Here is a 14078-nt window from a genome sequence, read left to right as displayed (position 1 = left end):
TTATTCTTGTAGACTTTTATTGATTTTCCTAAAATACCCGAAGGGCTCGAAAGGATGGTGGGAAGAATTCCTCACATTACGCCAAATGGGTCATTTTGCTAGTTAGCTGAAAATAAGAAAATCGATTGAGATCTTGAGCATTGCGTTCATGCTACTGCTACCACAATTGAGTCTTTTTAGAGGCTGGACTTCTTCTCTTTCCGGGAGTCAGAGGATCACTTTAGAACCCACTGAAAAGGTGTTCTTCCCTACAATATCACTCTCGGATAAACCAAGGCGAATGTCCGGAATCCTAAAATGAAAAAGGATTCTCTCTATTTCGGAGTGGAGTCCGAGCTTTATCTCAATCTCACGAGTAAAGAAATATTTCACTAACTGTAGTTGCAATTTCATACAGGTCGGATGACAAGGTCTGAGACCAGGGACATAAAAAAAACTATATTATAATCCCGAAACTATTTTTATTTTTTAGTGACTCTCCAGCAATTCTATCCCATGACGGAAATGTGTTTCTGAAAGTTCTGCAAAATATCCTTCAATACATTGCATGAACAAGCAATTCATATCTCAAATCCTTAAATTTCGACATGGTTAACACATTCTTGTGCGCCGGTCTTTTTTCGCGAATTTTTGTATCCAATTTATCCAAAAGGGTACAATAATATTCCAAATAATTGTTTTACCCTTTTGAAGGTAGTCAATGAACAAAACTTATTTGGTATCCCAAAGCATTTTATCACGGACCTTTTTTTTACTTGCTTTGGAGCCGAACATCCTTCTTCAGTTCATTGCAATTGTTCTTGTTTCAACTTAAGATCATGATGATATATCCATGTTTCGTCCATGTAACAAATCGACGCATAAAATCAATTTTGTTCTTCTTAGAACGTTCCAAATGACGCTGAGAAATTTGCTTACGAGCAGAATTTTGTTGCATTAGGGGAATGTTGGCATGGTTCACACAGAGTGAACCTTCAAACGATGCGAATTTTCTCCTTGTTTGCAAAGAGCTAGTTCGTCATTTCTTAGCCATAAGATAGGTCATTATTAAGCTCATGAAACGAGATGAGAAATGGTAGGTCAGCTCTTTGCAAACAAAGAGAAAATTCGCATCGTTTGAAGGTTCACTGTGTGCGAACCAAGCCTATATTCCCAGTGTGTTATGCATCACTTTTCCAAGAAGCATTTTCACATATAATTCCTTATGCAGAATGTATAGTACCCGCTAAGTTGAAATGTCTATGTCTATGGTATGAGCAATTTCATGTGTAGTCTCATTTGGATCTGCAGAAACCATAACAAGGATTTTTCCAATAATTTATGGTGATATGGTGTTACTACGCTTTTGGAACGTCCACTGCATGGGTCATCTTCAACGAAATCACGACCACGTTGAAACTCCAATGTCCAACGATAAACCGTTGCTTTTAAAGGAGCAGAATCCCCTAGCACCTTTACCATCTTAGAATGAATTTCCGTCGCCTTTAAACCTTCTTTTACAAAGAATTTAATCATAGCACTTAGTGTAGATTCAACTAACTAGTACCACATTATCGCCTATAATTTAAAATTCTACCGTTTATATATTATTTTAGTTTCAGGACTTCACACACGACTTGTAAAGGAAACTAGGCTACCAAAAGTCAATAAAATAGTAAAAAATTGAATAGAATACCAAGTCAGTAAAATAGTAAAATAAGAAATGGTTAGGATTATATATCTAGTGGAGGTGTATGCAATCGCAGCTCATCCGGTGTTCGCCAGAGAATTCGTTCTTTTCACATCAAAAGACTCCGAATTTTTGCCAAAGCTTTCAGTCTTTTGATTTGAAAAGAACGAATTCTCTGGCGAACACCGGCAGAACTGCGATTGGAGAATTAGTGGTGCACATCACAGTCTATGCGGACAATTTGGCGGTCTTATATTCCGGCTTATCGCGGTACATTGTAATGCCCTAGATATACTTACGACTTAGGGCAGAATCACATTGGCAATAATATGCTCACCGTAGCCTCATCGTATTTCGTTAATTTACGCATTTTTATTTCAATTCTTACGCAAATTCTCGATTACCGTATTACCTTATCTCATACTCAGTGGCACTAGGTGAAAATAATATAAAAAAATTGAAGAAATAAAACGAAAATTCAATAAACGGTGAGCAAAAAAACTGTAAGAGAAATTATTCGTACAGTTTTTTTTTGCTCACCGTTTATCGCATTTTCGTTTTATTTATTCAGTTTTCTTATATTATTTTCACCTAGTGCCACCCAGTATGAGATAAGGTAATACGGCAATCGAGAATTTGCGTAAAAATTGCAATGAAAATGGGCAAATTAACGAAATACGGCGAGCATTTTACTGTCAATACGATTCTGCCCTTAATTCGAGAGACCACTTAACGCAGAGGTGTGCAAGAATCGTTAGAAACCGAACAAATGTCAAAATAAGTTTGTTCAGATAGCGTTTTGACCATTGACGTACATGTTTCATTTGACGTTTATTCGGTTTCAACGGTTCTTGCACGCCTCTGACTTAACGTAATTATAATACATATAAGTATTTGACTAAATTCCTATCAGTTGCCCATCAACAAAGCCGTTTCTCGACTTAAGCCGAGAGACAGATTAATCAGAAACTGATGGAAATGTAACATGATTAATATTTTTTTTTATAATTACGTTAAGCCATCTCTCGTCTTAAGTCGTAAATGTGTCTAGGGCATAAAAGAGTTGATGTAGTCTGATCTTGATGAACTTAGGCTCTAGTTAGATGCTAATGGCATGGTCATGACTTATTAGACTGTGTTTTAAACTTTGACTGTGATACTGGGAAGGGGATTGGATTTGTTGTCACTGACTGAGCTGTGAACGCGGAATTGATGCTCGTCCGAGAGTTTGTGTTGTACACATCCACTGTGTCCTTAAATTCAAGTACCCAATTCAATGCACTGGATGTCACCCTGGATTCTGTACTTTGTTGGAAAAACCATATCAATAGAGTCCGGAATGATATACAGTCGGTTTACTAGGCAGTTCTAGGCTCTCAGACCAACATGCTCTCATGGACTATACTTCGAATGTTTTACTGGCTGAGTACATGAAATGCTTCGGCTGAAAAGGAAGACGCTGAAAGTATGGTTTACCAAGTCAAGTAGAGGGAAGTGGGGCACCTTTGAAAGTAGGGCACCTTTGAAATTGAGATTTTTCATCTATTTTAAATAAAATTGAACATTATCGGTGATATAATTTAGTTTCTCAGTCTGTTTGTGCAGCTAAATTATATCACGATAAGGCTCAATTTTATTTAAAAATAGGTGGAAAATCCCAATTTCAAATGTCCCCCACTTTCAAAGGTGCCCCACTTCCCCCTAATGTAGCCATTGAATCCGTAGTCGGCTCAAGATATTCTTGATTCTCTGGGTGTCCTTATGTTCCCGGAACTGATTCAGAATGCGTATTTTCTATATTTTTCTTCTGTTATGTTTTATAATTAAAAAGGAGTCGAACAGCCTGGCTAGGTGTCCTATATTCTTCATTGGCATGTGTTACAATCGCATTTGCTGATCGAGATAGCAATAAATCATACAATCATACAATACGTTATTTTTTTATTCCTCCCAAGAATACATGATTGGTAACTTCTACAATGGATAATCAACAATGTTTTGTTTACTATATGTCGTAATTTTAAATGATATTCCAATATATATTTCTAATATTTAAGAAGAAACACAATTTTCTTCAAAATGGAATATTTTGAGATAAATTGCATGCACATGTGCATGTTGAAATGCTCCATTTTCACATAATTCTCACAATGTATACAGGCCATTAAAATACAGGCAATAAAAAGAATAGGAGAAAGTGGCCTGCTTTTGAATGCGGCAGCTTTTAAATATTTCAATTTTTCTCTTATTTTCCAAACCAAAATCCAAATCTCTAAATTATAGTCAATACAACTAACTATTTTCTATTAATTTCGATTAACAAAATAGAATTTTTGCTTTGGAAAATAAGAGGAAAAAAATATAGATGTTCAAAGTCTGCCGCATTCAAAGGCAGACCACTTCCCCTATTGAAATCTGGCCCATATTATTAACTTTTGAGCATTATATGCAAAATAAATGTGCTTATCTACTTTACGTAAAAAATTCTAAACTGTATCATCGATAATGGTACTTTTTTGCAGGAAAATAAAATTCGACATAGACCATTTCCGGGTTAGACTCTTCTCTCTATACGGCAAAAGCCATCGCATTAATGCAGAGAACGTGGAAAAGTAAAAATTTCCCATATCCGGCTCGGGCGGGTGTGTAATGAATTGGCACAACCCTATTCATCGTCTTCGAGCGGCTATTCTGTGGGGTGTTGGAGGGGGATTGAAAGAAGAGAATAACAACCGGAAACCTTTTGCATAGTAAAATGGTATCTCACTGGCTATATGTAATATTTTTGTATGGTGCCGTAAATGTTTTTTGTATGATGTGAGGGTAGTTTATTTCCCGGTGAAACGCCAGATTGGGGGCATGAGTGAGGAAATAGAGTATGATTTACGTGCTAAGAGAATTTCACATTAGAGAGAGCTACTCAACAATAATTCCCTCACTCAATAGAGTCTTTTTCCTCCCAGCTTATGGTCATACACCCGACAATATTGGTTTGGAAATGGATATGGAATATTTTCCATAGTTGTGTAGCAAGCTAAAAAGGCATGAAGGAACAATGGGCGACGACATTGCCGGCAGCAGCAATGATCTCAGGACAAACTATCTTGGTGGGCGGATGGGTGGTTTAGTAGGAGGACAAAGTGGTATTCAACCTGAGGCAGCACAATATGCACGTTGATTGTCAATAAATGACATCGTGACTAGCATACAAGAAAGGAGCATTCTTCTGTTTCAATAGCCAAAAGCCCGGACCTATGCAGTGCTTTCACTGGTACTGTAATTAAGCAACTCTTATTGTGTCCCCAGCCGCCCAAGAGTTGGCATCAACAATCACCACCTCATGGACCATTCACCACGGGAAATATCTGTGGTGGTCTAAATTTGCTCTGCACCAATCGTTCACTCCGTACAGCCACGCTTAAATTTCCCTCGATGCACGTCACGGGGCGCCTTAGCTTGGGATGAAGTTTCCGCCTGGGTAACTCAATGTGCACCACTTTCTCCACCTTCATACTTCGTGGACGACGCTCCAGGAGGTGAGCATCACCGCATCGTGTTGACTTCATAGTCACAGCCACCAAATACTCCCGCAATTGATGTTTTAGGGCGCGATTGCTCTCCTGGAGCGTAACTCTCTCCTCCTGCAAATATGCACAGTCCAGTCGTGCTCGGTTGAACCGAATCCAAAAGTTCTCCATTCTCGAGAACAATTTGAAAGTTGCCTGCAACAAGTCATTGAGTCATTACCCCATTCTCTACGTGTTATATTTCTAAATGATTTAAACATAATCTGTTGACTTGTAGTTTCAGAAGAACACTTAGAAAAAAACGAGGGTGCGATTATCTTTTTTTCCTCATAACTTTAACACTTTTTAGGTGTAAAAATATATCAACATTTTTTAATGTTAATTTTACACCTTTTTAAGGGTAAAATTAACATGAAAAAGGGTAATTTTAAGCCTTAATACACCTAAAAAGGGTAATATTTACACCAATTTCGGATCAATACTGCAGGGTAAGATAAACATTTCCGGAATGTTATTTTAACTTTTTCGAATTTCTCTCAGTGAAGGAACAGCAGCAAAAACAGTCAGGCATTTTGTCCATATACAAAAATACCGCGTTGAATAATTCCTAGTAACGGTTTTTCAAGGTTAAAAGTCAAACGGGCTCTAAAATACATATTTTTCAACAGAATGGTATCATTTTTGGGCTCGGTGGAAAGGTCTTGGAATTTCTCACAAGACTGAACCGGTTCCAATCGGTTATAAATCGGTAATACACTAGTTCATAACCGGTAAGTAATTTTTCTCCTAAAATCATTTTTATTAATCAATCAATTGTATTATGGGCTATCTTTTGAGTGATTAAATTGGTTCAATAAATCGGTATACGGTTAATTATGCGAAATTACTTTTTAGGTAGAGTATCTAAGTCACGAGTTTGAGCATACCGCAAAGTATCATGGGATATTTTGCTACCCCTTTTTTTAATTCTATAACATCAGAAAAATAGAAAGCTATCTATACAATATTTTAGGATTTCAGACAATTCTAAATATAATTGAAAAGTTTTTAAATCACAGGAAAGATAAGCCCGTTTTCAATAATTCGATTTCAGTGAATATATTGATATTGGATTTCGATATATCGTCATTTAGATCATCCAATACAGCATATACATTTGAATTCGCTTTTCACAAGGAGAAATCCTAACTTCCATGATATTTTTTCACTAATTTGAATCACAGTATTTTTATAACAATCAGAAATATTTAAAAGCAACACTGAAAAACCATTAATTTGGAAAAGAAAAATACTTAAAGCATAACTTTTTGAGCAGCTTACCATTTATTATAACATCACTCTTCATTCCTTTTCCAAATGAATATGAACAACTATAATGATTGTAATCAATTTACCGCTGAGGGTGAAATCTGTACACTTATTAAAAGTGTCATATGAGAATTAATTATGGAGAATATAATGAAGGGCTTCAGAATAAACTTTTTAATTATCTATGAAGATACCTTAATTGAGTTACTTGTCATTGTTCTTATTCATTATTTATTTTTTGGAAAAGTTTCTTAACGTTTTTTTCTTCTTTTTTTAAGTTTCTTATACTTCTGTAAGTATAATCTGAAGCTGTATGCGCAGTATTTTTGTATAAACTCGTTATTCCATTAGGTTAGTCTACTAAAATTTCAAATTTGCTCTGCTTAATCTGTAAAACCATTTGGTCAGTAATCAATTTGGTCAGTATCAACAGACAATATCATTTCAAAATGAATAGTTGATTTTTATAAAATTAGATTTTTTATATTTACTGAATTTGCTATTCACTGAGAAAAAAAAGAGGCTACGATTAACTTTTTTCGTCATAACTTTAACACTTTTTAGGTGTAAAAATATATCAACATTTTTTAATGTTAATTTTACACCTTTTTAAGAGTAAAATTAACATGAAAAAGGGTAACTTTAACCCATAATACACCTAAAAAGGGTAATATTTACACCGATTTCGGATCAATACCGTAGGGTAAAATTAACATTTTTGGAATGTTATTTTAACTTTTTCGGATTTAACATGTGTTTTTTACTGATCAAACATGATTTTTCATTGGCGAAAATATACCTACTGACCGAAATCGTTTTTATACTGATCGAAAGCGGCCAATTTGTTACTGATGTTTTATGAAAATGCTAAATTATTTATAAAATTGAATTCTTATTGTTAGAAAAAGTGCCCCTACGTCCTCTGTCATGCCCTGAAGGTAGACTCCTAGACTGGTCGATAAACAAAACTCTCGAAATGCTCTATTGAGTCAATCACTGATACAGGATCGGAGACCGCGCCGAATGGATTTTTAGAAGTTACTGTTTTTTAACACTAAACCTACCGACCGTTTTTTGTCGTTTTTCGGTCAAATGACAAACCATGGTAGGGTAGGATACTCAACAAATTTGTCTTGGAAAAGAGCAAAAGATTAAAATTTAAACATTTAAAAATATATGACATGCACATTTATAGAAATTCATGAAATTTTGGTAGTGATATTGTACCGTTTAAATATGTGTTAATTTTAAACCGGTCAATTTGACCGGGTCTTGGTAGGTTTAGTATTGAAACTGACTCCACTTTCCCGATGAGTTCGAGTTCCCATCAACTAAACAATAAGATTTGATGGCAGAAGCACTATGGCAATGTTTGAGCCCAATTAGAAAATATATACTGAGTTTAGAGCAGAATTAGCCAGGAGCAAAATTAGGTAGAGTTTGTTAGAGTATTTATTAAGACTAAACACCTCCCTCCCTATTCCGGATATTTCAGTATTATCAGTCGGGGGCAGATTTTTTCTCAAAAGATACGCAAAGAAAATTTAATTTTCTGATCCGGTCTCCTATACATAAATAAGATCATTAACAATTTTTAATCAATAAACCCAATAAACTTATAATGATTGACTGTCGTAAATATGAACTTATACTATAAAGAAGAAATAAATAAAAAATATTAAAAAATAAAAAGTAGAAAAAGTTAAAAGAGAGTTATAAGTTCTTACATTTTTGAAGTCATCCTTTGTATCCTCAATATCTGACCACTTCTTAGTTGGTTCATTGTTGAATGGAATGACCTTTTCTCTTTCAGTCTCCAATTTCCCACAAATCTCCACTAATTGCAGTAGAATATTGCCTTTTTTAACGACATTCTGAAGTTTGCGGATGGCATTAGAACTACCAACCACAAGACGACGAATCCGGTCCTTGTCCTCCTTAGCCCCCATCACAAGAGCAGCTTTGGAGTGATCATACCTTTGCTGTAGCTTTCTTTTAAACTTTTCCAATTGAGACACTGTAAAGTCTTTTTCTTCGCGGACAGCCGTGAGCTGATAACGTAGTTCAGCGATAACTTCTGTATTTCTGGCCACCTCAAAATAGTGCACCTGAATGAGTTTAGTGTCATCCTCATCGCGTCGTTTCAAATCGAGATACTCATCATGAAATTCTTGCGTGTAGGCAAGGTATGTGTTGAGCACTTGCTGAAAATCTGTCCAGAGTATCTCCATAGCTTGTTCACAATCCTTTGTCACTTCCTCAAGATGAATTGTCATGGTATTCCTGAGATCATCGGTACGCTTAATGTGGTCTTCAGCAGCATTGTGTTCATCATGCGAAATTTCAGTGTCGAGAGCGAAGCAAATGCACTCGAGGTCTTCCTGGGCAGCATCTTTGCGCATACGGTAGCGTGCCATTTGCCCATGGAAACGGCCCAGCATCGATTGCTTCTCCGTCACGTACCACTCGTGCCAGAACTTGAGACGTTCGGAGTGAAGAGCTGTGAGGAAATAGGGTTAAATCGATTACATGCACTCGAGACATACTCCCTGGTGCAATCTCACTGATTATTCTCTCGATATTCTCCACGTGTGCATGGAGCATGGTAGAGTACAGTTCTTCAGACTCATCCAGGTCACACAGGAGGCGTCTAATGACTTGATTCTTGTGCTCAATGGAATCTCCACAGAAGACTTCAACGCACTTAATTTCCTCCTTCAGTTCCTCACATTTCAGCTGACGCAGAATACTTCGCCATTCTTGGTTAATTTTTGCCATATTGAGCCTCGTAAAAGCATCCTCTCGCTTTAATTTGTTCTGCAAAAATTATATTCATATTCCTCAGAAATATTCGGAATAATGTACAATTTTTATGATTGAAAATGCTGTTAAAACTTTGCATGTAATAAATTTTATATTATATTTTTGTTTTCATATTTACTTTCATATAGAGCGCTATGAGGGTCTCCTTACGCCTCCTAGCCTCTTCCTCCATATCTGCTCTGTGCTGTAGGTATCGGGCTCGCTCCTCCTCCGACATTCGCGCCAATTTATTTCCTCCCTTCTTCTTCTTACCCATCTCTACCCAATTTCCTTCAATCCAATTAACTACTCAATAATCCAACAACTTAATCTACTTTCTGGTGCACTTCCTCTGGACAGCACTGCCACCACCTCTCTATGACCTGTAAAACCTGTGGGCAAAATAAACTCTCGAAAATAGGGTTTCCAAGGTGAGAATCATGGCAACCAAAACACATTTACTGAATTGTTGGAAACATCTAAATTGATTATATAGTGTTTGGTAACTGTTCGTATATTTTCCGATGGTAAAGAGCATTGAGAACAAACAGTGAGATGTCTGAAGTACCGACAGTGCATCTGGATAACGATGGGGTCCAAAAACTCATTTCAGACGTGATTGCAGAGACAATGAAAAAGGGTCAGAACGAAAACTGTAAGATATCTCCTTTACTTGCACTTACCATCATTCTCTCCAGCTAATTTCCTCACCTGTCAGTAGATTGGACTGATCGACATGAACAATTGGAGTTTGAGATTCTCTCTGCCAGAGTCATCAGAGTTCTTGATATTCTCATAGAACGCATGGAGTTACTCTTTTGTCTTCCTGCAATAATGGAACATCCTTCGCAAATCGATAATCATTTTTCTCAAGAGCAAATCGACTTTATAAAATTCACAATACTCAATCCGGAACCCAACCAAATTTCTGAATTGCTAAACATTATGTCTCATTCTGGGATTGTGGAGAAAATTTCAAATTTTCGTGACAGCATATCAATAGAGGCCAATACAATTCTGCAAAATTTGGGTGAATTGCGCAAAATAGCTGAATGGAGGATGAAAATGACATCGGCGCGTGAGATCATCAAGGAGCGGATGTTGCACCAAATGTACAAGGATAATGTCAAGTTCACGATGAAGGTGGCAGATCTCAGACGCAAGTATGAGGTGGAACGCAAGAAAACCGACGCAATTCTCGCCATCAAGCTCCATACCATTGACAAGTGTCGACGTGAGATTGAGGAGAAGAAGCGCGAAAACAAGGAATATATCAATCATCAAATGTCAGTTACACATCTTCTCACACCTTAAAAATTATCCCATCATCATTGTTCACCGAGCGTACTGACGGCGTAGGCCTTAGCCATCGTCTCAAAGTATCAATTTATAGCATGTCAGGGAACATTCTGTGAACATTTTTCACCCCATTCATCAGGATTTATTTTTATATTAGCTACTATTTATTTGAAAAAATCACAGATGTTGTTCTTCTTTGATTCCATACCTTTATGAAATCCTTTTTCGAAAATTTCCTTTGTAATGGCCTTATAATAATCCAGCAAATAGCTTTAAAAATTCGATTGTCAAAAATACTGATACAAGGACAAGAATTAGGCATGTTTGAGATTTTTGGTTGGTTTAGATAATATTCTTTGTATTAATCTCAGCTTCTGTGGTCTGAGCCGAAATCTGACCTCGTCTAATTAGACCCAAACTTAGCATAACCCTTTAAGGACGATTAGGTCACGCGTGACCCAAAAACAGAATTTTTCCTACGATCTTTTAACCCTTTAACAACGAGACAATTTTTACGGACCGAAAATCAACAATAAAAATTAACCGATAAACAAAATCAATGAAACCTCTTACATCTGACTTTGGAAAATCCAAAAGATTCTTATTCAATGCATTTTTTACCTCTACGAGCGATAAGAACAAAAATAGCCCAAAAATTTAAGTAATTTTTCTGACAATACCAATGAATAATAATTTTCAGTCTAATGAAAAATATTACATATAAATATTGTAGTTTCTTTTTTCAAAACGGTTTGGCTTGAAAAAAATTAGAAGTATGAAAAATAATTAAAATTATTTTTCAATATGAATATTTAAAAATTCGTCATTTTTAAGGTTAAATATTTACTATATAGCAAATACCTAGAGATTTGCAAAAAATATCCTAGATTCCTTTTACCTTCTACTTTGCAATTACGTACAAACATAAGAAAAAAATAATTTCAAGTAGTCAGGAAAAATTATTTTCTTTATGAGACACCGGTGTTCCAATCGTCCTTAAAGGGTTAATGTTATGTTTTGCTTTAAGAAGTTAGAAAATATGATTTTTTCTGATCCTTAATTTTTGAACCTCTCGTCTTTATACGGGCTTCAGAACTGAGGCTTAGCCGTATGCCTTAACTGCTGTAATTTCTTATCAATCACAATTTTTTGAAACATTTAACTTAGGATTGAATTATCAAAAATAATTACCTATTAGGCTCTCAAAAAGCAATAAAATTGTTTGCTATTTAAGATTTGGAGGCTTTCGGGAACTGGGCTAATTCTCTGGTCTGAAGACCACCTTAGCCATATGGCTTAACACCTCTAATAATTTTTTATCAGTCAAGATTTTAGAAAAATTTTGACTTCAGTTTAGATCGTTAAGGGCAAATAATGTGTTAGATCCTGAAAAACCGATTTACTTGGTTGTTATTTAGGATTTTAAAGTATACGGGAACTGGGCTAAACATCTAGTCTGAAGACGACTTTAAAGGGATAAACACATTTTTATACTACACAGAAAAAAATATTTTGTAAAATTTTTCGTAAATGTTTGTGAAATCGTATGGAGGACTTACGAAATGCTCGTGAATCTTATTACCCACAAACAAGTTCGTAAAATTTTGCATTTTTTTCACAAACTTTATTCGTAAAATGATCATTTGACGAACATTTTTTGTACTTTTACAAACATTTGTTCGTAAATATTCGTAAACACACAAAAAATGTTCGTAAAATTTTGTCATTTGTTCGTATTTGTTCGTAAATTTTTGTCAAACAAAATTTTTTTGTGTATTTACGAAAATTTACGAACAAATGTTTGTGAAAGTACAAAAAATGTTCGTCAAATGATCATTTTACGAACAATGTTTGTGAAAAAAGTACAAAATTTTACGAACTTTTTTGTGGGTTATACGATTCACGAGCATTTTGTAAGTCTGCCATAGGATTTCACAAAGATTTACGAACAATTTTACAAAATATTTTTTTCTCTGTAAGGAGAATGATTCGCGCTAAAATTCAATATTAGTGATCACTCACCGTCAATATTAGTGATTCGTTCATTTAGTCCTTTCTCCAGATAAAAACGCTTCCGGAGAGGCGGCAGTAAGAGTTATTGACCCTTGTATTGACCTGCGGTTTTTGGTAAAGATTTAAATTTCTCTCAATGGAAAATTCAACTCCCAATCAAATTTGCACGAATTCTAAATTGCAAATTCTAAAGTTACCGGTAAAGAATCTCAGCTACCGCAAATTTCTCTAGGCCCCCATAAATATTTAAACTAGACTTTAACGATTATATCAATTTACTAAAGTCAAATGAAGTAAATCGTGGCTGCAGAAAAATCTCTGTTACTCCAAAGTATCTCAGCTTATGTAAATATTTTACAGTTTGCCAAAAGAGAACACAATGTAAATACAGGAAAATTCGGAAAATCCTGAATTATCTGAAAAACCTATCATCAATATTTATTCAAAGAATTTAATAATTTTCACTATATGGGGCAGAAAATGATCCTATCACACAGATAGTTTCAATGATAAATTCCTTTATTTCCCTCCAAAAGCATTTCATTCATACTGTCTATTTCCCTGTTATGTCTCCTCAATCATCTAGATTTCAGTCTGAGAGAAATATGATGAACATCAGTGAGATGAGCAAGAAGAACCAGCAGGAGCTGAAGAGACAAGTGGAGCAATCGAGGGTATTCTACAAGAATCTCCTGCAGAGAAATCTCCATGAAGAAGAGCGCCTTCGTGAGCGAAAGTATTTTCCAGTACAAATTTCCTCTGATTCAATAGGAGACTAATTCTGGTGAAATTTCCAGGCAAGCAATTCAGGATCAATTGCTGGGATGGATTGGGAAATACGACGAGGACATTGGGGATAGGAGTAAGGAGCTTATGCGACTGGAGGCGATTATTCGGGAGGAGCGTGGACGATTGGATTTGCTCAAAAGACGTTTCATGTCACAAGAAGTGGAGTACATACGACTGATGGCACAGAAGGAAGCTGAGGAAAAGAGGATTCAAGAAGAAAAGCTACTGCTTTTTATGATGAATCATGCTGCTGTTAACATTCAACGATGGTGGCGTCGGGTTCTGGCACGCAAGAAATCCAAGAAGGGACGTAAGGGTAAAGGCAAAGGAAAGCGAAAAAAGTAAATGTTAGGATGCGCATTCCAAAAATTATACCATTCATTGCTTCAAAATCATGCCTCAAGTTTGAGTGAAATTCTTGTAATAATTGAATTCTCGTTTTTTTTTGGGAAAATTCCAAATATATCCTTAAATTAATTCTGATTTTAAGTTCATCCCAATTTTATCCAGAGCTCAGTTAAAAAACCATAATGTTCTCTTCAATGTCAATTTTGGTAGATGCCATAGAAAAAGTTTTCAGGAAATACTTAACTGAGAGATCGTAAGGTTAATTAAAGTTGAAAAATCTCCCCCTTTCATGTCAATCAAATCCACATGAAGTTTGGTCATTT

At 35.6% G+C, this 14078-nt stretch overlaps 2 protein-coding genes across 3 annotated transcripts in view; one reads left to right on the top strand and one right to left on the bottom strand.

The window, feature by feature from the left end:
• LOC129810249 (uncharacterized) overlaps window positions 1-13831 on the top strand; it is an 88542-nt gene extending 74711 nt beyond the window's left edge. The window contains exons 2-3 of one of the 2 annotated variants that reach the window (XM_055860588.1): window positions 13205-13354; window positions 13416-13831. In XM_055860588.1, the coding sequence (XP_055716563.1) occupies window positions 13224-13354; window positions 13416-13752 (468 nt within the window). In that variant the 5' untranslated portion in view covers window positions 13205-13223 and the 3' untranslated portion in view covers window positions 13753-13831. Of the gene's footprint in view, window positions 1-13170; window positions 13355-13415 lie in introns of those variants that run through there. The other variant, XM_055860587.1, reaches the window with a different exon arrangement.
• LOC129806368 (dynein regulatory complex subunit 2) lies at window positions 4821-9599 on the bottom strand. Its single transcript, XM_055854959.1, has 4 exons — window positions 9446-9599; window positions 9069-9321; window positions 8157-9004; window positions 4821-5391 (listed from the first exon to the last, which is right to left on the bottom strand). Exons 1-4 carry the CDS (start codon window positions 9581-9583, stop codon window positions 5008-5010), a joined length of 1623 nt encoding a protein of 540 aa, XP_055710934.1. The 5' UTR covers window positions 9584-9599; the 3' UTR covers window positions 4821-5007.
• Window positions 13832-14078: the final 247 nt, after the last annotated feature.

Source organism: Phlebotomus papatasi, chromosome 1, assembly GCF_024763615.1.
Source record: "Phlebotomus papatasi isolate M1 chromosome 1, Ppap_2.1, whole genome shotgun sequence".
Taxonomy (NCBI): domain Eukaryota; kingdom Metazoa; phylum Arthropoda; class Insecta; order Diptera; family Psychodidae; genus Phlebotomus; species Phlebotomus papatasi.
The sequence above is the reverse complement of the archived record's forward strand: the minus strand, read 5'-3'. Positions and strand labels throughout refer to the sequence as shown.